Genomic DNA, 27,883 nt, shown 5'->3' with positions numbered 1-27,883 from the left:
TCTTCCTGACTAATAACAGCAATTCTAGACCTCACCCGTGTATAGTGGATGCAGTCAGGATTTCCTCCCATAAGTTAGCTGCAAATTTATCAACACAGAACTACATCTGCTGCTTTCCAGCTCAGTCCCCTGGTATCTCACAGATGCCGAGGACAGGGTAAGGGCTAAGAAGAAAGCCCAGTGGGGTGGGCCACTCACCTGTTCATACAGTTCCCCTTTGATCAGTGCTGTGGAGACCCTATTGATGACATCCCCATTGGTCAGGAGCTCATCCCTGCTCATGGTCAGTCGTGCTGCTTTGGCTGGCAGTCCTGCCCGCAGGTATAAGCTGGTGGCTGCCAGGTAGTCACCCTGTCCCTCTTGCACCTCCCCAGCCTTCTCTTCCTGCTGTGTATCCAGTAGCCATTGGTAGTAACCCCGACGCAACTTATCCAGCATTGGGTGTCCCTGTTGAGAAATGCAGCATTGGTTGACCCGGGCAAGGCAAAAATGTTGTCCTGCGCATCCTGCAGGCTCTGAACAGCTAGTTCATGGCACCACATCCCTTGCTGCCCAGTTAGCAGAAACTGCAATGCCAGCCCTGTGTATCACTGCATCATCCATTCTTTTTCGAACCCCTAGATACTCCTAAACCAATTTCAGTAGCTTTTCTCCCTCATTATTCACCCAGGTCCGTACTTACATCACTGCAACCTTCCCTTCCCTTGGAGCCCCTCCCAGCAGAAGTGAGGTCCTCACAGGGTAGGTGAGGTGAACCCAGACCTTGAATGGACTCCCAGTCAGAAGACTTATGAAGCAAGCCCAGCCCACAGCCCAAAGCAGCTATATTCTGTACCTTGGCCTCAGCAACCACAATGCATTCATCCCACATGTGCAGCTCCTGGTACATGTCCATGGCCTCCTCTGTGGCGTTCTGCGTCAGAGAGCAAAGTATCAACTTGAAGGCTCCATTTAGCAGACATATTGCCATTGAGCTCTCATTGTGGGCAGGGCTAGACGTGCAGAAAACACTTGAAAAAGCGTACCATCCCCTTTACATGGATATACATCCTCCCTCACCCTCTTCATGCACTGCAGAGCAATCCTACACCTTGGAACAAGAAGTATCTCCTCCTATTTTGGGCCAAAAGCTCCTCTCCCAGGAATAAGCAACCTCTTCTTTTTCTCTTTCACACCAGGGCACCAATCTCCCCGCTCAGAAAGAAATGAGACCTTTTCCATTCCTTGTTTACTCACTTGTTCCAGGAAGATCATCTCTGCCAGCTTGTAGTTCTTGTCTAGCATGGCCAAGCGGGCACGCACCAGATAATGGTCTGTACCATCTCCGCCCTGCAGACAAGTTAGTTCAATCAGTTAGTGAAAGAATAGGCTTTGGAATGATACAAGGGAGGTGACTGCAGCTGGAGTCTGTGTCATTACAGAAACTAAAGAAGACAGATGAGAATCACAGAAGTGACAAGATGGGAGCAATATGAAAGGGTTAGCCAGGAGAGGGACCTGGCAAGCATGGATGAAGGATTATGTCAGCAGTTTCTACACCACCAGGTACTGGTCTGTAGCAGGATACTGGTGAGGATGGACACAGAACACAATGTGTATGCAAAAGTTTACAGAAAAGCAGGTGCTCTGCACAGCAGCAGAAGTTTGACTTACGTGCTCTTGAGCTGCCTGGTCAGCAATGGTATTGGTTTCGTGCAGAAATCGAGCCTTTGCCATGTTGCCCAGAGCTGCAAAGCACCTGGAAAGAGCAAAACAGTTAGCCAGTAACTGGGTTTTGTTGCCCACTTTTGGTCCAAGAAAAGAAAATCAGAACCTGGGCAGCAGACCCAGCTCTGCAAGCTGGAGGGGTGGGGTAGCCCTGCTTCAGGAGAAGGATTTTGCCAAGACCCATGTTCAGATGTGCCCTCTAGCCCTACTCCATGGCAGAAGCCATGGACATGACCAGTGCTCATGCTTCACTTTCCCAGGCTTCAGAGATGCAATGAGCTTGTCCATGTCTATCAGCTCCCTGAAGCCTTGCTATACACTGCTTTGGGTTGCCATCAGCAAAAATTTATGCTACAGAGTGACGTCTTCCTGTCCCTAGTTCTAGCATTACTGTCTAGGATGAAAGGGCAAAGTCACTGCCTGGAGTAGAGAACACGTAATCCTCCAGTGCAATGAATCTTCCAGGCCACACAAAAAGTCACATCTTTAGTTAGACTCTGGTTTTTGTGAGCGATTCAGCAAAGGGAGCGTTTAAGCCAGGAAGACGTTATAGTTTCTTTCTGTACCTCTCTGCAATATGCAGCTGTCTAGCTTCCAAAGCCAGTCTGCTTAGAGTCTTCCACATGGCTTCAGTCTCTGTAGACATTTCCAGCGTCTCCAAAAATGCGGTAGCCCTTGAGACAGAGAGATTTGCAGATTTTTAGTAACAGAATAGAAGAGCTTTCTGAGGAAAGTCCTAGGCTGAGACAGGAGCTTCCTAACAAGAGTTGCATTGAAAACAAAGCAAGCTGTGTGTGACCAGTTCTGAAGAGGATTGTATAACAGGGCCTCAAGGCCAGGTTGGACAGGGCTCTGAGCAACCTCATCTGGTTGGAGATGTCCCTGCTCCCTGCAGGGGGGTTGGACTGGACAGGCTTTAAAGGTCCCTTCCAACCCAAACTATTCTATGATTCTGGATTGGGGAAAAATTCAGACATCTAAGTAATCCCTGTCTCAGCTAAGGTACTTAGAGGCATATGATCAGCAGAAAGCTGTAGCAGTGTGGGGCAAGCCCAAAGTGCTGTGTCTGAAGAAAGTCCCTGGTGCAAAGAAGTCTCTGAAGTGGTAACAGTGCTATGAACATGTGAAATTTTCTTCCCTGGTCAATTTTAAAGCCCTATAACAATGTCAGCAGTGCCCAGGTGGCTACCATGACTGCTTCAGGTTATCGGTTTTTACTTCGTACAACTCCTGAATGTTTCCGTGACACTGACACCATCCTGGAGGGGCAGCAGCAAAAGCACCTGAGTACCACTTCACATCTGGCTGCTACAGAAGACACACTTATTTACTGCAGTTAAGTGAAAACTGCCTTCAGTGAATTTCAGTCAGTGTCAGTGGGACCAGACTGGCCAGTGTCTTGTGCCCCTGAGTTTAAAACCACAGAGCAGTGAGGAGGAAGAAGATGAATATTCACTCCTCAAGGACTCTGCTGTGCATTATAGCCAGACCTGGAACAAACATCATGCTCAGAGCCTAAACATCAACTCTGTATGGAAAGCTGTGCTGCTGTAGTTCGTGGATTGTTGACTCTCAGATGTCTGTTATGTGAAGTGGGCTACCTGCCATCACCATGTGGCGTATGTAGCACTTACCTGTGATAATCCCCATCATCAATGGCAGTTCCAAACTCTATGAGGCCTTCGTCCAGGGTGTAGGACACAGTGTTCACCCCTTCAGATACTATCACTTCAGTCTTTCCGTCATTCCGTTCCAAGTCTACAATATCCCCCTGGAAAGAGTACCAGCTATCAACACTCCCGTGTTCACCTAAAGTATTCAGGGTAGCAGGGATGTGAGGACAGCACTGTGACAGTTCTGATGATTAAAGTTCTGCTGAATGAGCTCCCACTGAGCAGACATTGTCTTTATCTCACCAGAGAGAAGGAAAAAGCCACTGAATGGCTCCTTGCTGTATTAACTATCTCCAGCTTCTGCCAGAAATGCCTGTCACAAAGTTGACAGATAGGCTCATATTTTGCCCAGAAACTAGCAGTTCCCTTCTGTCTCCCTTCTGCAATACCACCCTGCCTATTCCCAGACACGTGAGGAAGAAGTAACAGAAACTGCTAGAGGTAATCAAAGTCTCCAGAGTTTTACCTTCAGAGGAAACATGGTGACTCGCTCTGGAGCATCAATGTTATACCAGATGCAGAGGCTGTTTCTGTTCTGAGCCACCACCACATCGCTGCCTGGGACCCACTGCACATAGGAGCAGTAGTTCAAGACAGTAGTCTTGGTACTGCTTTCAATGTCATAGAGCTGCAGCTAGAGGGGGGAAGAGGAGAAAAAAGCTCAGTTGGGCTCATGGCTGGGCTGCTAGCTCGCATGAACAGGTTAGGAACAGCCGAGCAAACATCTTGTAAACAGATAGTACCAACCAGGAATGAGACTTTTTCCAAGACACGTAGCCCAAACTCCCACACTTATTTACACACACTACTATCCAAGACTTCAGACCTTTTTTAACCCTTGCAGTATTTTAAGCAGCACGCTCAGATTCTGCCTTCCGTATTGGTAGGCATGTACGTATATAAAGCAGAATATGCCTTGTGCTACTTCAGTTCCCTCTCAGTTGCAGAGCTGAACAGGAGAATGGTCTCTTAGGTCCTTCATGCAAACAAACTGGGGGACCAAGAAGGGCCTCCCTCTGCAGTTCTGGGCTGATCTGTCCATCCTAGGTAGAGTCCTATTGCAGGAACTGTTGCAAATAAGGTGAGAGGGTGTGTGTTTGTAGAATACACTGCCCTGAAACAAACCTGACAATTTGGAAGGTGTAACCTGACACATGGCATAACAAAGATGTATGATGTCTTTTAACTTAAAAGTCCTAAGCTGTCTCTGCTCCTTGTCATAATTGTCCAGATGAGAAAGAGAGAAAGAAGAGAGAATTGTGCTAGTGTCATGACCTACCAGTCAAAAGAGGATAAAGTCCCTGTTTCACTCTGAACAAACTGGTTGGAGAAATACGTACAGACATAGCTTAGGAGAATCATGGTACTGTCTCATTTAGACTGGTGGCAGTATTTAATGAAGAAGCTGTCACTGTAGCCTCTTCAGAGGCTTGAAAAGAAGCCAGAAGAGGCAACAGCAATCTTGATGATGTCTCTGTCTCTTGTTGAGACAGTAAATTAGAGAATCCAAATATAAACTGACCAAGGCTGCAGAAATACATATAAAAAGATATATTGCTGGGAAAGTTCTCTCTTCTCACACGATAGGACATACACAGCCTTGTGGAAATGTGCGTATCACTTACAAACAACAGTCTGCTTCATCTGGTGCAGGCTGCAATCACTGTTAGCACCTTTCTGAAGAGTGTCTGCGCAAGGAGAGCCTGAACAGAAGCCCTTGCTACTGGCAGTGATTCAGTCTCCCTTGTAATAAAGGTCTTTCTTGATTGATGTTTTTATAGATATGTGAAAGTAGTGTCCTAAAGAGCTGCAGACATGGAACTATCATTCTTCTGGAGTTAAGAGGGTCTTGATTAGAGAGGCACTCTAACGCAGATGCAGGCATTACATTTTTTTTGCAAATCCACATTGGGCTGCTCCTTCTATTTCTCTGGAATCGCAAAGTACTTGTAGGAATCCTTGTTCTGTGACAGCCCAGAACCAAACTACAGTCTTTGTGCAAGAAAGACTACCTCCAGCACACTCTTGTGAGAGACATCTGTGGTAGAGTTTGTGAGGTGGCAAATGTATGCACCACAATCTTCAGGTACAAAGTTGAGCATCCTAGTTGCTAGCTGATAAGCTTGGCAGCAATTAATCAGCCTGCACGTGAGTGACAACAAGCAGACAGGTAATTGATTGGAGATCTGTGATCCCCAGGCAAGAAGATATCTTTGCACACCCTACAATCTATGATGCAATCTTAGAGGTCAAGCTGCCAGAAATGAAAAAAGGAGTTCAGTGAAGAAGTCTGGGGTTCCTGTCTGAAATGTGAGGGGTGAATTCAGAGTTTCTCCTGAGATGAGGCTGAGAAAGTTCTCAGGCATTTCAACACATATGCATGTATGAACATAATACTTCACCCATCCTTGGACTAAGGAGAGAGGTACAGCCAATGTGGAAACATTCTATCGCAGACTGACAGCCCCCAAGGAGATCTGAACTCTGGAGCAATTAAAAGCATCCTGTGACGAGCTGCAATGCTATAGCTGGGTTCTGGATGTGAATTACACTGTTGTCAAGAAGGCCAGGTTCTCTTTTCAGGACACTCTTGTGACAAGAGAAGCAAATTAAGTCAAGCACTCAAGGAACCTTACATTCATAACAGTGAAGAAGGCTCGATAGTGAACTGGGTGGAACTGTGATACAACTGATAAACACATCTTCTTGCTTGCTGCAGTGAGCTTCTTCAGCTCTTTCTGTACAATTAAACTTAACATGGCTAGGACACGAGGTGAGTACCTGCACATCATAATCTGCAGTGTGAAACTGTTACCATGATTTGGGGCATAATTTTCTCCTGGGCTTACTAGTGCCCTCCCAGACAACATTCAGTTGTGGTCTGGGAATCAGCACAAGCTAAGGGCCATACTGAACAAGCTGTTCTGCTGTGACTATGTTGTTTTAGAGAATTAGAGTTCATCTTACAGACACAAGCCAAGCTGTTGCAGAGAACACCTTTTTAAATTTACATGTTTAACTGCAACACTAGGGTCCTCATCCTGAGATTAACCCACTTGTCTTCATCTCACAGCAGAAGAGTCTATGATTTTCATTTTCAGGTATGATGAGATGGAGCAAGATGTCTAGTAAATAACTTCAGAATTAGCTGTGACTCAAGACCAAACATGCAACGCTGTCAGCTCATATAACCTGAACACAGTCTATCTTTCTCAAAGGAGTGGTCAAAAAATTAGTACTTCAGATGCGTTTCTCAGCTCCCTCCCTCCATTCAGGCATATCTATCTTTACCTCTCCCCAGGCAAGCCATCGTGCCACACTTCCCCAGGTGCACCCGCCTCACCCTCATCTTCTTGTCCCTGAAGAGTAGTTTGCGGCCTGTTTCATTCAGCTCCAGCCAGTCAATCTTACTGTCATGGCTGATAGTGCCAGCGTTGTAGCCACCAACAAGGTCCACTTGGGAAGGAAAGAAAGAAAACAGTCTAAGTACCTAACGTGCCCCAAAGTGCTGCACACTCAGTGCTGTCCCACAGAGATCAGGGCATGACCCCCAGCAAACACACAGTGACATGAAAAGCAGACTGCAGTGACATTTTATCTTGATGCCTTATCAACCGCAGTAACTCCCCCCACCCTTCTGTGGTCATGCACAGATCACAGGCAGTGCAGGCAGCAATATCATCATGCTGAACTGCACAGAATCACAGGTCCAGGACACAGCCATGCCACAGCTGAGTGCACACCAGGCAGCTGATCTGCCAAAAGCAGGACAACCTGGGCTCTAGTGGTCTGCTGCCAGGCAGAGGAAATGGGAAGGGGACCTTCAGGAATCTGCTGCTTGGTAGAGTGAATGTAAAGAGGACCTTCAGGGATATGCTGCTTGGTAGAGTGAATGCAAAGAGGACCTTCAGGGATATGCTGCCTGGCACAGAAAATAAAAGGAATCAGGAAGGCTGGAAAAATACAGGGGAGGGAAGCTGACGTTCACCTGTTGCTATAGTCTTGATGTCTATCAGATAAGCCAGTCTCTTGTTCTCCTCCACGCCTCTTTGCCGTCTCTCATTGATACGGATGCTATAATTTGAAGGGAACGATGACCGTTACCTTTACTACTCTCCAGATTCACAGGACTGAATCACATAGTCCCTCCCAGATGTACATGCAGTTTCCCCAAGCACATGGAGCCTCTTGCAGTTCTCTGACCTGCGACTCTTGCACTTGTCCTCAAGTGAGAACAAACCTTTCTGATGCATGGCTTCACTCTGGAAGCTGCCCCCCTGGAACCTGGGTCCCCAATAGCAAATTAGTTACACTGCTTCCACCTCTGAGCAGCCCATGATCCTCCCTTCTGTTGAATCAGAAAATGGAGTATAGTATTTCAGAGGGACAGAGGACATCCTGCTGGCATCTAGAGTCCCTGATAATGCCATACAAGGACCAGCTGGATGCAGAGATGCCTGAATACATGCACAGGATGTCCCTCTTCAGCAATAGCCAAGTCAGGCTTCAATAAGCATGTATCAGAGAAAAATGGGCTCTTCTGCTTCTAAAACTTTACAACCATTCAGTTTAACTGAGCAATTAAACCCCACCACTAATCACTGTCAGAAGCAGATTACTCAGGTCCCAGTGTCTAGAGACTGCGTTTTCAGAGTGGGACACTTCCAGGTGTACATATCTGAGGTCGCTCTCACAAAATGCCTGTACTGGCCGCACAGGCAGGTGTAACACTTACCTGACAAGATGAGGGTTCATGAACTCTGTGCGGACAGACCCCAGGATGTCATTGCTCCCATACTCCACAAGTGTCAGCTCTCCAGCATTAAAGATCATGCAGACCTGAAGGAAAGAGGGGAACACACTCTTACAGAAAAGCCACATCAGCACACATACCTAACAGTGAGGTGTGCAGAAAAGAACTCAGCTGCACACAAGTCTAATTCTAACCCTCTGGGATGAGTAAGGAATTGTCCTTGGCTTCCTGTTGTAACTACCAGCTTTTCCTCAGGGTTGGAGATTTTAGATCTGGGCCTATCAGTCCTGCAGGAGCCAAGCTGTCACTGTGACAGCTGTATTCTATACCTCTAACATCCTCTCTGGCTATTGCTCTTTTACTGTTCCTCTCTCCTATAGAGTTATATAACTTGACAGTCCACACATGGAGTTTGTTCTGAACCTGGCATGTGAAAAAGGCAAGTATGGGGAGGAAGCAGATCCGGATCTGCACGGTAAGTCCAGGAAATTGCTGAGAAACAAAGTTTTCCAGCAGTGCAGTTTCTGCCGGTGCACGCACAGCTTTACTCACCATTCATGGGTAGCACCCTGTCCCATCCAACTTACATTCTCATTGTTGAAGAAGAACTTCTCATTCCCTCCGGATCCTTGCCAGGCTACCTACAAAGCAATAGCATGGAGTGAGCAAATGCCAGGCTGACAGCTCCTGCAGGGGACCAGGGGATCAGGTCGCCAGTGGGGGACCAACTGATTTGGAATTTGAGAATAGCATTGGATAATACAATAGCTACTGTGATGAAAACAGGCAAGTGGTCAGACCGGCAGATAATTGAAAGCCAAGGTTGCAGCTGTCCTCTTCCCTCCTTGAGCAAGAGCTCCAAGTCACTGTTCAACAAACTCCAGTGAGAGAGCAAGCTGGTAAATGGACTACTCACAACCCTATTCTTTATAACAAGTGGGTATAGCTGTGCAACTGAAAGAAAAACTCCTCTGTGCAGTATGATGTAGAGAAACCCGGGAGATTAGTCTGGCCAGATTTTCAGCACTCAAGGAACCTTACATTCATAACAGTGAAGAAGGCTTGATAGTGAACTGGGTGGAACTGTGATACAACTGATAAACACATCTTCTTGCTTGCTGCAGTGAGCTTCTTCAGCTGTATCTGTACAATCAAACTTAACATGGCTAGGACACGAGGTGAGTACCTGCAGGTGGATTACCAAGTATCAGTATCCTCCAACTCAAACCTGTAGTCAGGAGCTCCTACTCCTAGCTAGATTGATTAGCACACCATTAGCCTGATTAAAGGTATATAGAATCATAGAATTGTTAGGGTTAGGAGGGACCTTTAAAGCCCATCCAGTCCAACTCCCCTGCAAGGAGCAGGGACATCTCCAACCAGATCATGTTGCTCAGAGCCCCGTCCAACCTGGCCTTGAATGTTTCCAGTGATGTGGCATCCACCACCTCTCTGGGCAACCTGGGCCAGTGTTCCACCATCCTCAACATAAAATATTTTTTCCTTATATCAAGTCTGAATCTGCCTCCTTCTATTTTAAAACCATTACCCCTTGTCCTATCACAACAGGCCCTGCTGAAGAGTTTCTCCTCATTTTTCCTGTAGCGCCCTTTGGGTATTAGAAGGCTACTCTAAGGTCTCCCCAAAGCCTCCTCTTCTCCAGGCTGAACAGCCCCAGCTCTCTCAGCCTGGCCTCACAGGAGAGGTGCTCCAGCCCTCTGATCATCTTCGTGGCCTCCTCTGGACTCGCTCCATGTCCTTCTGATGTTGGGGGCTCCAGAGCTGGACACAGTGCTGCAGGGGGGCGGAGTCTCACCAGAGCAGAATAGAGGGGTACAATCCCCTCGCTGGCCACGCTGCTTTTGATGCAGCCCAGGATGCCGTTGGCTTTCTGGGCTGCACTTGCACATTGCCGGCTCATGCTGAGCTTCTCATCCACCAGCACCCCCAAATCCTTCTCCTCAGGGCTGCTCTTGATCCATTCTCTGCCCAGCCTGTATTTGTGCTTGGGATTGAAGCCTATTTAATACTTTTATCAGACACTAACCTACTGCCTACTTTCTCCAGGCATGGCACATAGGCTCAGCACTCAGTGCACTGTGAGGCTCAGGGCGTGCACAGTTTTGTATGAATTGTTTGGTACCAGAAATAATACTGGCATAAGCTGTGGTACTGCAGTCATGAATGTTTTTTGGGTTTTTTTTCTTTCTTTTTTTTTTTTTTTTAAGACACTAAGATTCATACATTCACATGTGGAATGTACATGTGTACAGCACCCAGTTTTGAGCCCCCCAGTACAAGAAAGACATTGATAAACTGAAGCAAGTTCAGCAGAGCGCCATCAAGATGGTTGGGGCTGAAGCGTTTGCATTGCAAAGAGTGGCTGAAGGAATCACGCTTCTTCAGCCTGCAGAAGAGGAGGCTTAAGGGACCTCTAATAAGGTGATGCCAGGCTTTTTTTTTTGTTAGATGCATAGTGAAAGGGTGAGAAAAGTCATAAATTTAAACAGTGATTTAAATGAGACTTAGGAAAAATGCTTTCCTCCATGAGGACAGTAAAGCATCGGAACAGGCGACCACAGAAATCTGAGCAACTACATTTGGATTTAATATTGACCTTCTTCTGGGTAGGAAGTTTGATAAGAGACTTCCCAAGGTCCCTTCCAATCTGAATTATTCTATGATTATTTGAAAACAGATGTATTCTTTCCATGCAGAAAACATATCCTTGGAGTTACAATGTTAAGCATTTGACACTCAAGAAATGCCACAGATTTTTTAGTACCTCACTGAGCTTGTTGGAGCTCAAGTCACCGAGCAATAATGTGTCAGAGGTATGGGCCACCAGATATCTGTCTTTCCCTAAGATCTTCACCTCATCAATCTCATAACCATACTGGGATTTCAACACAACTCGAGTTCCTGTTGAGAGGTTCTTCACAATGACCTAGAGAAAGTGGGAAAAAGCAATATGAGGCCATGCACAGAGGAAGAACACAGACTTCTTGTGCCATGGAAGATTATGCAACAGATGATACTTGGGTATTTAGATGTCCCCTCATATCATTTCACTCTGCTTTTTAAAGAAATCTTACCATTCCTTTTGTATGGGATGACAGCAGTGTGGGATTCTCACTTCTGCCATTTAGAAGTTTCTAGCCTAACTGGAGGACTACTCAGGCCCCTGAGGATAAGCCATACTCTGAGAGTCCTGCTCTCTCTCCACTGACGACAGAGGGGTGCCTAGACTGCAAGGTCACCCTTACCACCTGATTTTGGACGAGGTAAAGTTGGCTGATATTAAACCACTTAAAGAGCCTGCATTTGGCACAGAGGCATCCCACACAAATTCACAAGCTAGGAATAAACTCCGTTGTCTTTGCTCCTAGCCAATTTCCACCCAGCCTTGACCCTGTCCCTGGAATAGCCCCTATCGCTTTCCCAACAAGTTGCTATGAACAAACCATAGGTGCAGAACTCCAAACATGTCTAGCTTTAGCAAGTGCCCCATTTTCATCAAGAGACATTACCTCACTGGATATTCTCTTACCTGGCTTGGTCCCACATAAGTAATTTCAAATTTATTTTTGTAAATCCTTCTGCGAAGGCAGCAGTCAAATTGTTCAACTCCTCCACACAGAGTGCCCTGGGGAAACAAAGACATTGCACACAGCCAGTGAATTCCGTGAAGGAAAGATATTCCAGATCCTACTTACATGAAGAGGATCAGAGGTGACACAGAGATCCACAGATCCTGGCTGCTCTGGGGAACAAGGCTCAAGCCGCCAGATGCAGGAGGATCAGCCCTATCTTGACTTTTTGAGAGAACAGAAAGACTGAGAAATTCTCAGAGAAATACAGCTTACCAAATACTGGCATGTACATGGCAGAGGAAGAGGAAAGGGTAAAAAACACCTTTATCCTCATCTTCCTCATTATTCTCAGTTTCCCAGCTTTCCCGCTCCCAGCCTCCCAATCTCTCCTCCCTTCCAGGAGAATCCTTACACCTTTATCTCTTTTAAACATCCTCATTCATTTCACTGATCTTCTATCCCTTAGTCCATTTCCCTTCTGTCCAAGTACTTGTTCACATGTTCAATTAATCCTGTCTGAAAATATTTCAAGGATTCTTGATTGCTGAACATAAAAAGATGCAAATCTATTAAAGAAAAGTTATAAATAGCAACCTCCCTAAATATTTTAAGTGCTTTAAAGAGTTATTCAAATAATAATGAAATAATGCAGAAAGATTAATTTAAAGAGCTTTAAAGAATTATTTAATTTAATAGAGAAAGGCAGATCAAGGCCCAATAGCTTAAAGTAGAAGAAAGACAACTCTGAACTGAAAACGTAGCACATAAACACAGAGCATAAGTAACAGATCAGTTTTTATACTGCTTCCCACCAGTGCTCAAAGGAAAGAATGCTCACGAGACTGCTCTAGAGAAGCTATGCTGACCAATGAGTCATTACACAACTGTCCATACCCTGCACACTGCACATCTGACTGCAGCAGTGTCCCCTGCACAAGATCTCAGCCTAGACACCTTGCACAGCACACTCAGGTGATGGTGTGCCCGCTCGCATAAGCTCTCCCTGTATCACAGCACTTTGCTCTCGGGAGTGTGTCTAAGACTGTCCCCGGTATGTGACCCATGGGCCCAGGGCTGCTGACTGATGACACAAACCGCACAGATCCGTGAACCATCCCTCTTCCATGCCAAAGCTGTGATGGTGTAGAGGTGAGCTATTTCTTTGGGTTTGCCTTCCTCCCAGGCACTGCGGCGTGGGCTCCAGTTCAAAACCCTTAACCTGTGAGAACAGATGAGAAAGCAGAGACGTGAAGAACTGTATATGACTGAAGAAGAATGCACTATAAAGGGGAGACTTTACCATCAGGCACCATACCTATCGTAGCTGCCAATGACAACAGACTGGCCACCAGGACTGGCAGCTGCTGTGGTGAACTCCTTCTCTGATGAGTCCCGGCTATAGTCAAAGGTTTGAATCACATTGCCCTCCTTCCCATAAGCTACAATCTTCTTATCGCAGCCTGCAGCCACAATGCTGTTGGAAGCCCAGGCAAGGGCATAAGGAGGACAAGGATGCACCACCAACTTACCCTACAACAGACAAGAAAGAACATCCTGAAACTCTGTACTCAGCCTCTGTACTCAGCTACCACAACGAGACCAGTATGACGCCCTTCTGTAAAGTCCAGTTCACGGAGGTTGCTTTGTCTGCCCCAGTCTGTAGGAAAGTAGACAGAAACCAGAACTGAGAGATGTATCAACTATTCCGTTCATTTAACTGTGAGAGAAGATTCCTGACGCCAGTAAGAAGACCAGTACCATTAACTAGACTGGGATGCACTCAACATAGCAAAGCATATATGGGCCTTCAGCACATCACGGTAGAGAGCAGACATGCTCAAAGTGCTTCATTTGGAGAGAAAAGATCTGAGCGAGAATAGCATTCCCTTCACCACAGCTTGAAGCACAGAGACTACTCCTCTTGGGGAGGAGCAGGAGAAACACTAGGTGCCCAGAGTATCCTGTCCACAGACAGAGTGTGAACTTGGGATTCAGCGTTAACTGGGATAACTATACATTGCTCAGTGAGAAGATGACAATAGCTGTTCCCTGGAACCCTACCCATTAAAGCATCATTCTCCTGGACACTCTAACATCAGATCTTTCCAGACACCTGAAAAGCCTTATGTCTCATACACAAAAACATAATTTCCCCTTTTACCACTGCACTCAGTGTATTTCAAAGCATCTAGTCACTGTTCTGTCTTCATCAAATGATCCATAAAACCTACGCTAGCAAGCACAGACTGCAACTCCTCTCCAGACTTGCACTCCCTCCATGGACCAATCCCTTTCCAGAGCTCTTGAGCTGGGGAGTAGGCTGTGCAAACAGGAATTGTGCTCACTGAAGAAGGATCTTTGATACCTGTGATTCACCTGAGCCCTCATCATCAAAGAAGAAGCGTACTATAGTTCCATCTGCGTGGCCAGACAGGATTCCCTTCCCCGACACACTGCAAAGAAACACAGACAGGATGATGCCATACTGCAGTAAGACTTAATTTCATATCCCTGCCCAGAGGAGCTAGTCTCAGGGTCATCACTGATGTTCCTCATCAAAGGAACCTTCACCAAAGACAAGCTGGGTGATGAACACAAGAATAGCTAGTACCTGTAAAAACAAAGCAGACAAAAGTATGGAGAGTGGAAAGGAGAATAGCCCGTTAGGTACATTCATCATTTACCAACTTTCTGTATTACTAAAACATGGAGAGGCTAAGTAACCTGAAGTGGAATAAGGACTATAGCATGCTATATTTCTTATAGCAAGGTATATCAAACAACCCTTGCATTGGAACTGTTCCAGAAATGAGGCTGGATATGTGATGCCAGGAATCCATAAAAGCAATACAATTTAGAGAAAAAAAAAGTTTGGACAAACAATCCAGGCCTAAGTCCATTATTTGTAGCATTAGTGTCTTGTGTACCTCTTGACACAAGCACAGAGAAGTGAGCAAGGAAGGAGAAACAGGCCTAATGTAATGTACCCAAAAAGAACATTTTTTAATGATTATTCAAGTACAGAATACAAATTCTATGAACACTGTAACAATCCAGGAATCACACATCTGTCTTCTGTCGACTGCAGTCCCAGATTTGTTGTTTATACCATGGCAATAACAGCATGAGTTGTGTTCCGAAATAAAAGAAGAGGGGGAGAAAGTGGTGGGGGAGGACTAGGGAAGAGGGGGAGGAGGGCAAATGGGGAAGAGAGGTGGAAGCAGGTAGGGGGTGAAGAGAGAGGAAGCGAGAGAGAGAAAATAGAAACCTTCCAGAATAGAGGCAAAGGCAGACAGACTTTGGAGATATTTCTCCACAGCGGGAAGTCAGAATCCTAGACTAGCTTTAGGTTTTAAAATTTTTTTTAGCACTCAAAACCCACATTGACATCATTTAGTGAAAATCCCACCGTTAGGACCATGACATATCTTAAATTTTTCAGGTGAAAGATACTGAAGTAGTTAAAATGAAATCTTAATTAAAATAATTTGAAATTGGACTTTATGGTTATTTTTCTAATTATAGTTTTGTCACAGTTTTATCTGGTAGAATACTTTTTACTTCTTTTAAGCCCTTAAACTTCACTAATGTTAGTAATTTGATAGATGAAGTTGATAAATTTAATCTTTATAAAGTCATGGTTTCAAATAAATCATTGTATGTAAGTAATCTCATGGGGACTTGCATCCTGAAATATGTTTGAGGGACAACAAACTGCACGGGCCAGTGTGACACAGCCAGGCATCAGATTTTAGGAAGGAATTCCTTCTGGAAAGCACAGTATTTTATTATCTTAACTAGGAACTGACAGCAGAAAGACACTGTCACACTCTCATTCTGCCACCAGTTATGCGAGGGCCGGTAGCGGGCAGGAGACTGAGCCAAAGCAGTGTAGGCTAAAGCAATGCCATACTCACTTGGAAGTTAGCGAGACCACATAGGAATCTGTCCCGTAAATGGTGGAAGACTTGTTGTTCTTTGTATTTGCTAAACGAACCTGAGAAAAAGAATCTGATCAATGTTGCTTTTGTCTGCAGAATGTGTATTTCCCCCCATGTAACATCCCCAGAGGTTTCCCAATCCATGACTAGTGCCAGAAATCACAGGAAGTTCATTGCTTTCTGGTAGGCTGGAGAAGTGGAAGAGTTGGAATCACAATTCCACAGTTCTAAAATGTGGGAACAGAGAGTGCAGCACAGCTGTCTGATATTGAAGAATTTGAGCTATGTCCTTGAACACCACTTGCTCAATAACAAAAAACAGCAATTAGAACAAGATAAGTAAATACCAAAGGCAAAAATAGTAAAGACAACTAAAAATCTATAACCAATCCAAATGAGGTTTAAGGCGCGTGAACAGTATATTGCTACCAATTGAATTAGATGATTAAGCACGTGCATTCTGCGTGTAACTGAGAAAAGATATAAGACTTAGGCGGACAGACAATAAAGGTCTCCGGTACACCATCCACGGAGTCCGTGTCCTTATTGCAACACTAAAAAGGCTCGGGAAAAGGACCAAATGATCCAGTAGAACCTCCAAGGACCAACTAGGAACCAGAATCAGAAAATTGAAGTCAGTGGTGTAATTCCTTTGTTGCTCTTCTGCGCCCAGTGCCACATAGTAATGGCTCCTACCCTGCAGCCCAGGTGCTTGTTGGCCCTGGTAGCCCCTGCATGAAAAAGAAAATCAGGCAAATAACAAGTTTCTCTACCTTTCCTTCGGCAAGACCAAAGACAATGATATTCTCCACCGGCCACGACAAGCAGGTCACAGCACTCTGCCAAGGAGGAGGTGAAAAGAGAGATAAGAGCTCCACCCTACTTAGGTTCTTGCCCCGTTGCCACATAAGGCAGCTCATGAACAGTAAGACCACTCAGACCAAGAAAGAGAAGAGATGAGGGCATTTGGACAGACCTTAAAGCAGTGTTAAGGCCCTCCATGCTGAAGCTTAAACTAGATAATAGTGAGCTGGGGTAAAGTAACAGGCTAAGAAGGGCAAAATCATAGAATCATTTAGGTCGGAAAAGACCTTTAATATCATCAAGTCCAACCATTAACCTAGCACTGCCAAGGCCACCACCAAACCACATCCCTAAGTGCCATGTCTACACATCTTTTAAACACCTCCAGGGACGATGACTCAACCACTTCTCTGGGCAGCCTGTTCCAAAGCTTGACAACCCTTTTGGTGAAGAAATTTTTCCTCATATCCAACCTAAACCTCCTCTGCTACAACCTGAGGCCATTTCCTCTTGTCCTATCACTTGTTACCTGGGAGAAGAGACCAACACCCACCTCGCTACAACCTCCTTTCAGGCAGTTGTAGAGGGTGATAAGATCTCCCCTCAGCCTCCTCTTCTCCAGGCTGAACAACCCCAGTTCCCTCAGCCACTCCTCATAAGACTTGTGCTCTAGACCGTTCACCAGCTGCTGAGAGGCAGCTTGAGAATGCTTGGCATAGAAACTCCAGCAACTCCATCAGGAGCAGCTCCACCTGTGTCTTCTATGGATTTGGCCCAGAAGCATGATTCCTCCTAACTGGTACTGGCTACTTCAGGGGCCTACCTAGCAGAGAACTTCTCTAGTGACAGAGAGAAAGTGGGGGTCATAGTGTTGTGCATTTTCTCACACAGATGGCTTTCTAAGCAAGGAATTTATAACTCCTTTGCCTTTTTCAGATACTTAGATCAACCTCAGGACAATCCTTGCCAGAGACCTAGAGCAGACTGCTCTCTGACACACGCAGTCAGAGCTAGAGCAGCAAAACACAAAGGATGCCAAGGAGATAACCTGGCGGAAGTTACAAACCTGAGGCCTTTGAACTTGTGGAAACTGTGCTGTTTGACTGAATTCTGTACACTTTACATTTTGGTTAATAAGGAATCTTGGGTCTTAGAGTTGCCAACCTGGGAAAAATAGATGGGCTCAGAGTCTCTCCTATTTTTCCCCTTCAGCTCCCTTAAAACATTCTGTACACTGATGCCTAAAGGAGTCCCCAAAGTTTTGTAATTGACTGCATTGATCATTCAACAATTAATTACTGTGTTGTATCCAGGCATTATGAGGCCTCTGAAGCTTGGCAAGTAATACAAGCCTCAAAATTTAGATATTATCTTAGGATCTACCTGCCTTTTTTGGAGATCAAGTACCAGACAGTGTGGCCAAGTACACCTGTGAGTATGAGCAGAGAGACCTCTAATTGTCTTTATCCTACATATGCTAGAGAAAATGGAGTTAAACAGGAGTCTGGGCCTCACCGTTTGGATGAACTTGTTGCATATCACCTTCTTGTCACCCCTGCAGAAAAAGGTAGACAAAAATTACTATCAGCAAAGCTAGTAATACTGCCCATTCTGGTTACCTTACTGTTTGTGTTCGGTCTGCTTTAGTATTGCCAAACACAGGCCACTTAAGTTTTGTACACTGGTTGTCTATCACAAGCCAGCTTTAGGCAGAAAATTTAAGAAACCCCCAATTTCTGAGCTTCCAAAATTTTGGTGATGTGCCTTTCTGAGCACCTTTAGCAGAACATATACCAACAAATGAGGCCGAAGGAGGCAGGTGTGCACCACAGTTCTACATTTCGGAAACAGGGGACTGCAGCATAGGCTTCACAGCTACAGCTCCACAGCAGCTCAGCTGACGCATGCGCACAGGGCTCCACAAGCGCTGTGTTCAAGGAAATCCTATCTGCTGCTCACCACAGAAACTCCCGAGTGACTCCCTGCAGGTTAGATGATGCACACCACAGTGTGCACTGGGCTGAGGACCAGGCCAGGACACTGACGCAGGTAGCAGCGACACGCAGAAAGCACACTGTACAGCAGGAAGGAGAGTGCGGCCCCCTCCTCATGGGCGCTGGCACTCCACTGCCAGACTCACCACTCCTCTCCAATCCTGTAGACGTAGACAATGTTGTCTGTTTGGCCAATGGCGATTTTGGTGGAGTCGGGGGAGAAGGCCATGCCTTTGACCACGTAGCTTTTCCTGCCGTACTGTGGAGAGGATGGCACCGTGAACCACGGGGGAAGGCTGGCCTGCCCCAAGCGCACTTGCCCGGCCCACAGACAACCGTGCCCCGCGGCAGCAGGCCCCGCGGCAGCAGGCCGGACCCCGGGCCCTCACCTTGGCATCGGAGGGTTTGGTGGAGAACTTGTCACGCCGCTCGCCCTGCTCGTCGTACAGCAGCACCACCCGGTCCGCGGTGCACACGGCGAAGCGGGCGCTGCTGGCCGACCAGGCCATGCAGGTCACCCGCGCGGTCCCGTCCTGCGGGGCACACACAGCCTCAGCACCGCCGCCCCCCGGCCCGGCCCGGCCCGGCCCGGCCCGGCTGGCGCGGCCCGCCGCCCCCCGCCCGGCCCGGCCCGGCCCGGCCCGGCCCGACCCGACCTGCGGGGCCAGCAGGGTCCGCATGTGCCGCAGCTGCATCGCGCCGAACGCTGGGACCGGGTCCGGGACCGGGACCGGGACCGGGACCGGGACGGGCCCGCACCACTGCTGCCGCCGGGCCCACCTCGCCCCGCCCCCCGTTGCCACGGCAACCACAGCGCCTCCACCGCCGCGCTCGGCGCGCTGACGTCAGCAGCGGCGGACGGCTCCCCCGCCCGGGCATCCCGCGGCCCCGGTACCGGCAGCGCTCGGGCTCGGCTCCGGCTCCGGCATCGCCATGGAGGCGCTGCGGGCGGCGGGGCGCGCCGTGCTGCGGAGCCCGCGCCTCGCCCGGCACGGCCTGGGGCTCCGCCGGCGGCGCAGTGAGTGCGGGCCGCGGCTGCTGGGGAGCGGGAGCGGGAGCGGGAGCGGGCGCGGGCGGGGGCCGGGGCCGGGGCCGGGCTCGGGTTCATCCGCGGCGCGGGCCGGGTGGGCATCGCTCCGGGCAGGGAGCCCGCATCTCGGTCTGGTCGGGCCCGGCATGCGGCCGCTGCTCGCTGTGGGGAGCGGTGCGGGGCACGGCTGTGGCTGCGCTGGGCCGTGGGGCGGGCTGTGGCGGGGCCCGGGGGCAGCCTGTGGGGCTGCAGGCCGAGGCTGCGGGCTGCTTGCCTGGCCCTGCCCGCCGCGCTCCCCTGGCTGCCAGCCTCTTGCCCCACTTTTGAATTGAGGCCACCCTCCCCGGCAGGTGGAAGGCCCTGGGCAGCGGTTACAGGCGGTGCCAGGTGCTGGAGCATGCTGTGCCTCACCCCTGGGCACCCTCCCCTGCCTGTGCAGGCCTTGGCCTCCCCGAGCGGCTGTGCCTGGTCCTCTGCAGGTGCGGACGTGTGTGCAGCGAGCATGGAGGCTGAGTGCGGTGCTCTCTGTGCACAGCCAGATCCGAGGCTGACCCCACAGCCCCAGCGGGAGCCCTGTGGGCAGGAGGGCTGTGCCTGGGCTTCCTCAGTCACAGCTGCCCAAAGGCTCTGGAGCACCAGAGTTCACTCTGGCAGCCCTGGCATGTGGGAGCTGTTCTTAAAGTTTGGGGTGAGACAGTGCTTTTCTGCCCTGGGTAGAGGTCCCTGATGCCTGCATGATACCAGGTGGGTTCCCTGGTAGTTGTCATTTGTGCAGGAGTACGCTGTGCAAATAAGGTCTCCTGATTTCCCTGTGGGTTCAGGTTATTCCAATTATGAGTAGAGCCTTCTGCAAGCGTGCCAGAAATGTTCAGGAAGCTAATCCCAGGGAAGAGACAAAAAATAACCCTGAAAAGTATTAGCTTACTGTGAACAGTAGATACCTAGGCAATTCCCAGGGAAGTGTACAAACCTGGTGTTTGTAGCAGAGCATGTATCTTCTGTGTTCCTGTTCCTTCCCTCCTCTACAGGCTGAGTCTCCAAGAAGAGAGAGACTGTGACTCCATATGTCTTAGTCCTTCTGCATATCTCCTCTCTTGCCATCCTTGTGCTCTTTGGGATTTGAGAAAAGTAAATGTGTGCTAACACCTGCTTCAGCTCTCCTTGAAAATGATCACCGGGAAGTGCTTGGCACAACAGAATTGTTCCTTTGTGTGTGGCACGCTAATTTGCCTTTGATGAGTGAACTTTCTGTTGAAGCCAATGGCTCTGTCTTGTGGGGGCAGAGGTCAAATGGATACTTCTGTGGTGCTTGCTTTGTGTGTTCTCTGCCAATGGTGGTGGTGTTGGGACTGACTGTAGGGCCAGGGCTCCTTCTCCCACCAGCACATCCACTGTGTGGCAGAACGTGCCGGTGCAATGGACTGGTTTCTGAAGGAAGCTGGAGATGCTGAGGACTCTCCCTAAGGAATGTTTCTTGAGTGAAGAGACACTCTGTCCACAGGGTTTTTTCCTTGACTGCAGCAATGGGATTTGAAAAGAGAGGACACAACAAACAGAAACCAGTGCCCTTTTAATTCTGTGACCTGCAACAAAGTAATGCACGTGGGAGCTCTCTTCCCTCTGTGTGTTGGAGTTCATCCATAATACGTGTTTTCCTGGAAGCTAACTTCTGTCCTTGAAATACCAGTCTGAGCTCTTTCTTAGCACAGAATCTTCCTTAACACTCACCTCAGCTTGGATAGTGAGTGCTGGACAAGCTACCCCTTCCCTGGCAGCCCGCTGCCGCAAATGATAGCGACCAGGGGGTTTGGGTTTGGTTACACTGGGACAGCTTGGGGATTTTGATCTGACCGAGTGTGGTAGCAAACGCTGCTGTTCCTGAGGTGTGCCAGTGGCTTAGGTGGGTGAGATGAATGCAGTACTGAGAACACCCTGCTTGTAAGGAAATAGATGAGACCCAGGAATGCAAGGTTTTTGCAGACAGCAGTGACCACTGCAGCATCTGAGGCCCTCTGCAGATATGCAGGAGCTTGCTATCTGTGCTGACAGAACCTGTACCTCCAGGGATGGAGGACTAAAGCTTTGAGGGTGAACTGTCCTCTCATTCTGTTCCTCTTCCAAGAATGTTCCACAGCCTGGAGACTGCCCTACTGCGTGCAGGGAGCAGCACTGCTGCTGGAGGCAGTGAAGCTGCGGCAAGGTGGCATGGCTCTGCTGGGATTAGCCATGGGGCCACTGGCACGTGGCTTCTAAGGCACTTTGTCTTTGCAGAGCTTCCCGAGAACTGGGCTGACATGCAGGAGCCACTGCTTGAGGGGATGTGCTTCACGCTCAAGTATCTAGGCATGACGCTGGTAGAAAAACCCAAAGGAGAAGACATGGCTGCTGCTGCCATCCGCAGGATCGTGGCCACGGTGAGAGCTGGCCCTGGGGCCCTGCTGTGCCGAGGTGAGGAGGAGCCAATTCAGAGCCCAGCCCCTGGACTCCGGGGAGTGTCCACGTCCCAGCCCTGAACCCCAGTGAGGGACTGTGCTGTTTCCAGGAGGAGTGTGGCATGCAAGAGGCTGGCTAGTCCCTGCCTGTGTGCTGTGGGGGAAGCCGTCTTCCTGCAGGACAGCCACCGCCGTCTGCTCCCACACTGGGAGCACAGCAAGGAGCAGAGCCGTGCCTACCGCAGCACGGAGAGGAGGGTGGAGTACTGGGGGAGGTGGGGTCTGTCCTTTCCTGTGTGCATGGTGGTAGTGTGAACGGATTCCAGGGGTGTTCTGCGCAGAGCATGCCTGATCTCCAGGCTCTGCTCTGCCATCCCTACAGCAGCAATGGCCCAAGTGGGTGGCACCCCATACAGTCTGGGGAACTCCTGACAGCGAGGGGGGGTGAAGACCCTTGCCAGATTTGCAGAGGTGTCTGGTGTCTCCCCACTGGCAGGCACGAGTGGGAGCTCGCAAGTTCCAGAAGGTGATTCTGACAGTGTCTCCAAGGGGCATCTCGCTGCAGGACGCAGACACAAAGGAGATGGTTGAGAACATCTCCATCTACAGGTAGGCATGGCATGTGGAGGGCCTGGGTGTTCCCCAGCAGCCAGCTGGAGACTGGTGGGATCTTGAGCAGGCAGGGAGGGCTGGGCCTTCTGTCAATGGTACCTTGGAGCTTAGATCTTCCTTTGGCTCCCTGCTGTGCTCCACAGCACTGCCTGGGGCTGAATGCAGGCAGGGTCCTGGGCAGGACTGAGTTCTGGGTCAGTCCATCTGCTTTTCCAGGATGTTGAGGCTGATGGTTGGAAAGCCCCACAGTTAGGGCAAGGCTGCATGTCTGTCTCTCTCCACTGATGCTGGACCACCCTTCTGGCTGCAATGGTGTGAGGGTGCCATAGACTGCAGCTTGCTCGGGCTGGCTAAAGACAGTTGTGCTGATGTGGGGTTTTTTTTACTGCTGCCAGCTGTACTTTGGCTGGGTTGGGTGTCTGTGGGTGCTGAGTGTGAGCAGAGCGTCTGGCAGGCTGGTGGCTAGATGGGAAGCAGAGACAGGACATCTCTTTTTGGTGCAAAATTTGGGTCTCAGCACCAGAGTTGATGTGCCAAGACAGACCATCCGACTGCCTGCCCCAAGTCGTGTCCTTGGAGGCAATCACCCACCCTTCTGTGCTCCTTTTGCCTTAGTGCTTGGGCTCATATATTGGGTTGAACTGGGACTGGGGAGCACTCTGGGGCAGTGCAGGAGGGAATGCCTGTGGATGCAGCGATCTCTTATTAGCTGTAGGTGCCAGGCAGCCTCTGGCCCTTGCTGGGAGGTTGGGCTGCCTGATCATCTGGGGCAGATGAAAGCCTCAGGCTGTCAGCACTGCGTGTTGGTGTACTGGGAGCACAGTAGAAGGCCTGTGCTGGGATCCCTTACTGCCCTGAGCAGCTCCTCTCTGCCTGCAGGATCTCCTACTGCACAACAGACAAGCTGCAGAACAAAGTCTTTGCTTATGTTGCCCAGAGCCAGGAGAGTGGGGCACTGGAGTGCCATGCCTTCCTCTCACCCAAGAAGAAGATTGTAAGCACTTCCGTTCTGCTCTTGGCTCCGTGAGGTAAGGGTGGGACCAAGGGCCTTCCTTCTCCCTCTTCAGAGAGAAGGTCCTGTGTGCACCACAGCTATAAATGGAGCCAGGGAACACGTGCTCACACACTGCAGAGGCAGGTGGTGAGTGAAAGGAGGTTCTTCTGTCCCAGTTCCTCTGGAATCTCCTCTTGGGGATTGCTGGCCCACATGGGTAGACAGACACAGCATTGAGCTCTGGTCTTCTGTGTGTGTGCTCTGCAGAGAAAGGCAGCAAGGGAGGCCTGGTGGCTCTCACATTTCATGGCAGTGGGGTTGTTCTGGCTCAAGGGCCCAGATGGAAGCAGACATTCCCTCTCTTCTACACAGGCCCAGGCTGTGACTCTGACCGTGGCCCAGGCCTTCCAGATGGCACTGGATCTCTGGGAAGCAGCACATGCAGGTAGGAATTTCTCAAACATGTCCCTCTGCCTGGCCCTGCGATTGGGGTCACCAGTGTGGGACCCTTTCTTGGGCCGTGTGGAGGAGAGATGGCTTGCTGCCTGGCTGGTGAAGCATACCACGCAGGGAGAGTGTTGTCTCTGTTGTGCTTTCTGCCACTGCCCCAGCCTGCCCTAATTCTGGCTGGGTTTGGCTGGGTTGGGGGGCATCCCTGGTATCCAACTCTTCTGCATTGCTAAGCTGTAGCACAGCTCAGGGCCCTGCGGTACCTCCCCTGAGCAGTGATCTCGCACCCTTGTTTGCACCCTCCCCCAGGCACAGCAGGGGTAGCTGTCCCTTGCTCGCTGTCCTGCCTGTCCATCCCCTGCTGGGCCTTCTCCAGGTTGCAGGCACTAACTCTGCTGCTTTTGCCCTGTCCCAGGCTCTAGGCAGGAACAGCCCCTTCACCCTTCATGTGTCTTGGAGAGCAGTGAGCCCGGCAGACCAAGTGAGCCAGCCCCCCCGGGGAGCCCTCCCTTCAGACACCAGTTTGGGGTACAGTATGTGCAAGTCTGGCCCCTGCCCAAGGCTGTCTTGCATTAGGGCAGGAAAAGAGTAACCCTTATGCAGCTCCCTCCTCCTGGCCTTCCAGGACCCTGTCAATATCTGCACAGTCTCCCTTGCACGTGGCAGCCTGACGTGAAGAGGGGCACTGGGCTCTGTGTGGCTTACAAGGCAGGTGCAGTTCCTCAGGTGGTCTTTGCTCCAGGAGCTCTCCTGTCAGGCCCAGCATTGCTGCAGCCCTCGGCCCTGCTCTGCTGGCACTGTCAAACACGGAGCTCAGGCCTGCTCTGCGCCCTTGGTGCCGTGGCTGAGGGTGAGACGCTGTCTCTGAAGGAGAGGATCCTTTGGTCATCGTCTTGCCAGCCTGGGCTAAGGCTCAGCCCTGCCCATCTGCACCGCACCTACTGGCTGCCCAGCGACAGTCGGAGCATTGCTGGTCTCACTGTCTCTGCCCAGGAGCTCTGGACGCTTGGTCCTTGGCCTTATGCCTCCAGTGCTAGCCAGCCTGGCAGTGCTTGGGGTCATGCTTGCCTACAGCCTGCTCCCGGGTGGTCGTCTGCCTGGCCGTCCAGCCGCACGATGTGCTCGCCCCTGTCTGCGCAGCAGCTGTCTCGGCTCGTGCCCTGCGGGACGGCGGGGGCGTGAGAAGAGCCGTGGTCTGTCTCTCCCCTTGTGTGGCTGTGTGCCTGAGCATTGCAGCAGCCCAGGAGTGCAGCTGCCACCTTTCCCCTACTGCCTGTAGGCATCCTCTGTCTGTGCCATGCCTGGTGGGTGACCGGGTCTCGTCAAGGGGCCGGGGACTGCCCTGCTGCTCCAGAACAGGCTCTGGGCAGCCCAGCCTCGCTCCTGGCAGAGACCTGCCCCAGCAGTGAGGTGTCATGGGGGGTTTGTTTGTTTGTTTGTTTGTTTGCCAGGAGGAGGAAGAGGAGGAGGAAGATGATGACATCGGTGAAACCTTATCTGGGTAGGTGGCGAGCTGCTGCTTGTGTTCAGGGATTTCACTGATGAAGTTTCCTTCTCAGGCCTTGGCTCCCGTCTTGTTTCCTTCTCTGTGCCCCAGGCAAGGAGAACTGCTGGGGCCACAGGCACAGTGGGGGCATGGAGATCTGCATGGGAGCAAGGGGAAGCTTCCTGCTGCTTTCTCTGCCTCTGTCAGCTGAGAGGCGAGTGAACAGGGAGCTGAGCTGTGGAGGGGCAGATCTTGCAGTGCAGCTTTTGCAGTGGAGCTGTGGGGGACAGATGTTGACCTGCAGGATGTACCCAGAGATGTCACTTGTTCTGTTTCTGCCACTGTTTGCTGAGGCCAGCCTATCCAGACATGCTTCTCAAGTGAGATTCAGAGTTGTCTCTCTCCTCCCACTGATTTTTCCTGGGCTTGGGCCAGGATAGAGAACTGGTCATGCTGACTTCTGTGTGGACTGGGGCCTAGAGTTCAGCTTGCTGGTGTCTGTCCTGTGCTTGGGAGGCACTGATGGTACCAGTCCAGCACTGGAGGATTAACTCATAGGTCTTTGCAGAAGTGCCTGTGGTGGTGGATGCGAGAGGCCTGTTCCATTGGGGTTGTTCTCCTCGTGCCTAGCAGCTGGCACCTGGCTGAGTGCCGTAGTTCAGACACTGGGGTCTGCCAGCGCCGCGGGGCTGAGCCTGGGCTGAGCCTTTGTTATCTGGGAACCAGTGTGTGCAGAGATGAGCTATGTATGTGGTCCCGTGAAGTGGCAGCCCTTTGTACTTGGTGCTCCTTTGTAGTCTCAGGACAGGCTAGCCTGGGGAAAGGGTTTGGTAGCAAGTGGGCTAGGGCCTCCTGCACTCTGAGTGGCTGGTGCTGCTGTGCCGTGCCTGCGTTGTCAGGGTGTAAGCATGCTGCGTCTCTCAGCAGGCCTTGCTTGGGATATGATGGGTGTTCTGTTCTCTTCCAAAGCAGCATGGAGGAGCTGGGGAGGGGAGCCCACCACCCAGCAGGTAAGTTCCTTCCTCCAGTGCTGCTTTGCCACATCCCCCAGCATGCCTCTGCAGGGGGAGGGGGCTGATGGCTCAGCTGGGGAGGTCTGCTTCCCCTCCCAGCCTGTGCTGGGTTCCCAACCGCACACCTCATGGACCGGTCTTCCTCTTGCTTTTCAGGGTCAGTACCTCTTGTGCGCAGAGCGAGCTCTCCTACTGCACAGCTACTGTGCTACCGCCTGGGACAACCCCCAGAGAGCTGGAAGGGGCTGGGAGGTGTTGGAGACCTCCCTACAGCTGGCTCCAGGACTCCTGGCCCCAAGACTCCACTGGGCTAAGCCAAATCTCTGCAACAATGGACCAGCCACTCAGGATTCACCCTGTGCCTGCTCGGGCCAGACAGTGCCTGCTGCTGCCCCCGGCACTGCCCAGCAGGCGTGGGATCTGCTGGCACCGCTGCCATGCAGTGCACAGACTGTAACGCCCGCTCCTTACCCTGCTCTCTCCACCTGCATGACCTGTCTCAAACTGCAGCTGCTCCCAGCTTGGGCTGGTGGACCGGTGCTCCTTGGTCTGCCCGCTCCCAGTGTGTGCAGAGCCACCCCAAGTGCTCTGCGCCTGCGGGATGCAGCTCGTGCGCCTCGGACTGCGCTGTGTCTGACCTGCCTCACTTGTTTCTCCACCTTGCTCCTCCGGTGGCAACTGAGGACCAGCCGAGGCTGAGCAGCCCCCTGGTGATGGTGGAGGACTCGCTCAGCATGGATGACCCTCAGGGAGTGATAGCTCTTGGTCTGGAGGAGGGAGTGAGGAAGGCCTTGCTCCTGCAGTTCAGCCCCACACCCTCTCACAAGTGAAGCAAGTTGTTTTTTAAAGGAAAGCTCTGCCTTTATAGCGAAATAAACTGAGTTTTTTACTGTTGTCAGTTGTGTTTGAGTGCAAGGTACTGTATCTCTGCTGCTTTGCCTGCTGAGGGGTGGACAGCACTGCTGCTAGTGCTGGCACATGCCGACTGCGTCACTCACCCTTTGTGCTTGTCCTGTGCATAACTGTTCACCGTCTCCTGCCAGCGGCAGGCCGTGGGCTCTGCCCTCTGCCTGGTCGCTGGCTCATCTCCAGGCAGAAGTGCTCCAAGCAGTTTGGCAGCCTCTCCTTGGAACTCTTGGTTGCTGCAGTGCTCTTTGCTGTGACTATCCTGCCCTGCAGCCCCCTTTGGCTTCTTGCAGGACTTCATGGGTGCCAGTTCTGCCGTTAGTCCTGGCTTTAACGAGCTGTTGCTGCAGTGGGTGAACCGCTTCCCTGCAGCCCCACCACCCCAGCTCAGCCGTGTGCGTGTGACAGCCTTTGCCAAGTCTGCTCTGTTTCAGCGATGCACAAGCTAGCAGTGGGTTCCCCGTCACCCACACATGCTAACACTGTCCCACATCT

General features: G+C 50.5%; 2 protein-coding genes across 4 annotated transcripts in view; one reads left to right on the top strand and one right to left on the bottom strand.

Moving 5' to 3' along the window:
- The window catches only part of IFT172 (intraflagellar transport 172), a 37,026-nt gene extending 17,827 nt beyond the window's left edge, over nucleotides 1–19,199 (bottom strand). The window contains exons 1-22 of the mRNA XM_086743788.1: nucleotides 19,122–19,199; nucleotides 18,855–18,998; nucleotides 18,612–18,724; nucleotides 17,987–18,026; nucleotides 16,441–16,506; nucleotides 15,644–15,723; nucleotides 14,092–14,179; nucleotides 13,042–13,256; nucleotides 12,822–12,945; nucleotides 11,684–11,779; nucleotides 10,919–11,080; nucleotides 8,721–8,774; nucleotides 8,116–8,219; nucleotides 7,369–7,454; nucleotides 6,724–6,836; nucleotides 3,847–4,014; nucleotides 3,342–3,478; nucleotides 2,274–2,381; nucleotides 1,654–1,738; nucleotides 1,237–1,329; nucleotides 836–913; nucleotides 199–447 (exon numbers count right to left, since the gene is read on the bottom strand). Coding sequence (XP_086599914.1) covers nucleotides 199–447; nucleotides 836–913; nucleotides 1,237–1,329; nucleotides 1,654–1,738; nucleotides 2,274–2,381; nucleotides 3,342–3,478; nucleotides 3,847–4,014; nucleotides 6,724–6,836; nucleotides 7,369–7,454; nucleotides 8,116–8,219; nucleotides 8,721–8,774; nucleotides 10,919–11,080; nucleotides 11,684–11,779; nucleotides 12,822–12,945; nucleotides 13,042–13,256; nucleotides 14,092–14,179; nucleotides 15,644–15,723; nucleotides 16,441–16,506; nucleotides 17,987–18,026; nucleotides 18,612–18,724; nucleotides 18,855–18,998; nucleotides 19,122–19,160 — 2,442 coding nt within the window. The 5' untranslated portion in view covers nucleotides 19,161–19,199. The remainder of the gene's footprint in view (nucleotides 1–198; nucleotides 448–835; nucleotides 914–1,236; nucleotides 1,330–1,653; nucleotides 1,739–2,273; nucleotides 2,382–3,341; nucleotides 3,479–3,846; nucleotides 4,015–6,723; nucleotides 6,837–7,368; nucleotides 7,455–8,115; nucleotides 8,220–8,720; nucleotides 8,775–10,918; nucleotides 11,081–11,683; nucleotides 11,780–12,821; nucleotides 12,946–13,041; nucleotides 13,257–14,091; nucleotides 14,180–15,643; nucleotides 15,724–16,440; nucleotides 16,507–17,986; nucleotides 18,027–18,611; nucleotides 18,725–18,854; nucleotides 18,999–19,121) is intronic.
- A 154-nt stretch (nucleotides 19,200–19,353) lies between these two features.
- On the top strand, nucleotides 19,354–27,376 carry LOC104475072 (low density lipoprotein receptor adapter protein 1). 3 transcript variants are annotated; one of them, XM_086744532.1, is made up of 9 exons: nucleotides 19,354–19,483; nucleotides 21,767–21,909; nucleotides 22,424–22,536; nucleotides 23,419–23,533; nucleotides 23,906–23,978; nucleotides 24,399–24,511; nucleotides 25,435–25,484; nucleotides 26,442–26,479; nucleotides 26,639–27,376. In XM_086744532.1, exons 1-9 carry the CDS (start codon nucleotides 19,399–19,401, stop codon nucleotides 26,794–26,796), a joined length of 888 nt encoding a protein of 295 aa, XP_086600658.1. In that variant the 5' UTR covers nucleotides 19,354–19,398; the 3' UTR covers nucleotides 26,797–27,376. The 3 variants fall into 3 exon arrangements, with proteins under 3 accessions (XP_086600658.1, XP_086600657.1, XP_086600656.1); XM_086744531.1 differs by having other exon boundaries at nucleotides 26,439–26,479; XM_086744530.1 differs by having other exon boundaries at nucleotides 26,397–26,479.
- The last annotated feature ends 507 nt before the right edge of the window (nucleotides 27,377–27,883 follow it).

Source organism: Chlamydotis macqueenii, chromosome 3 (assembly GCF_036417535.1).
Source record: "Chlamydotis macqueenii isolate bChlMac1 chromosome 3, bChlMac1.mat, whole genome shotgun sequence".
NCBI classification, from domain to species: Eukaryota; Metazoa; Chordata; class Aves; order Otidiformes; family Otididae; genus Chlamydotis; species Chlamydotis macqueenii.
Note: the sequence above shows the minus strand (reverse complement) of the source record. Positions and strands in the feature narration are given on the sequence as shown.

Excerpts from the sequence above, each read along its gene's own strand:
- LOC104475072 (XM_086744530.1), top strand. The coding sequence starts at position 19,399 with ATGGAGGCGCTGCGGGCGGCGGGGCGCGCCGTGCTGCGGAGCCCGCGC. Across the intron at positions 19,484-21,766 it reads GGGGCTCCGCCGGCGGCGCA|AGCTTCCCGAGAACTGGGCT; the intron begins GTGAGTGCGGGC and ends TTGTCTTTGCAG. Across the intron at positions 24,512-25,434 it reads CCTTCAGACACCAGTTTGGG|GAGGAGGAAGAGGAGGAGGA; the intron begins GTACAGTATGTG and ends TTTGTTTGCCAG.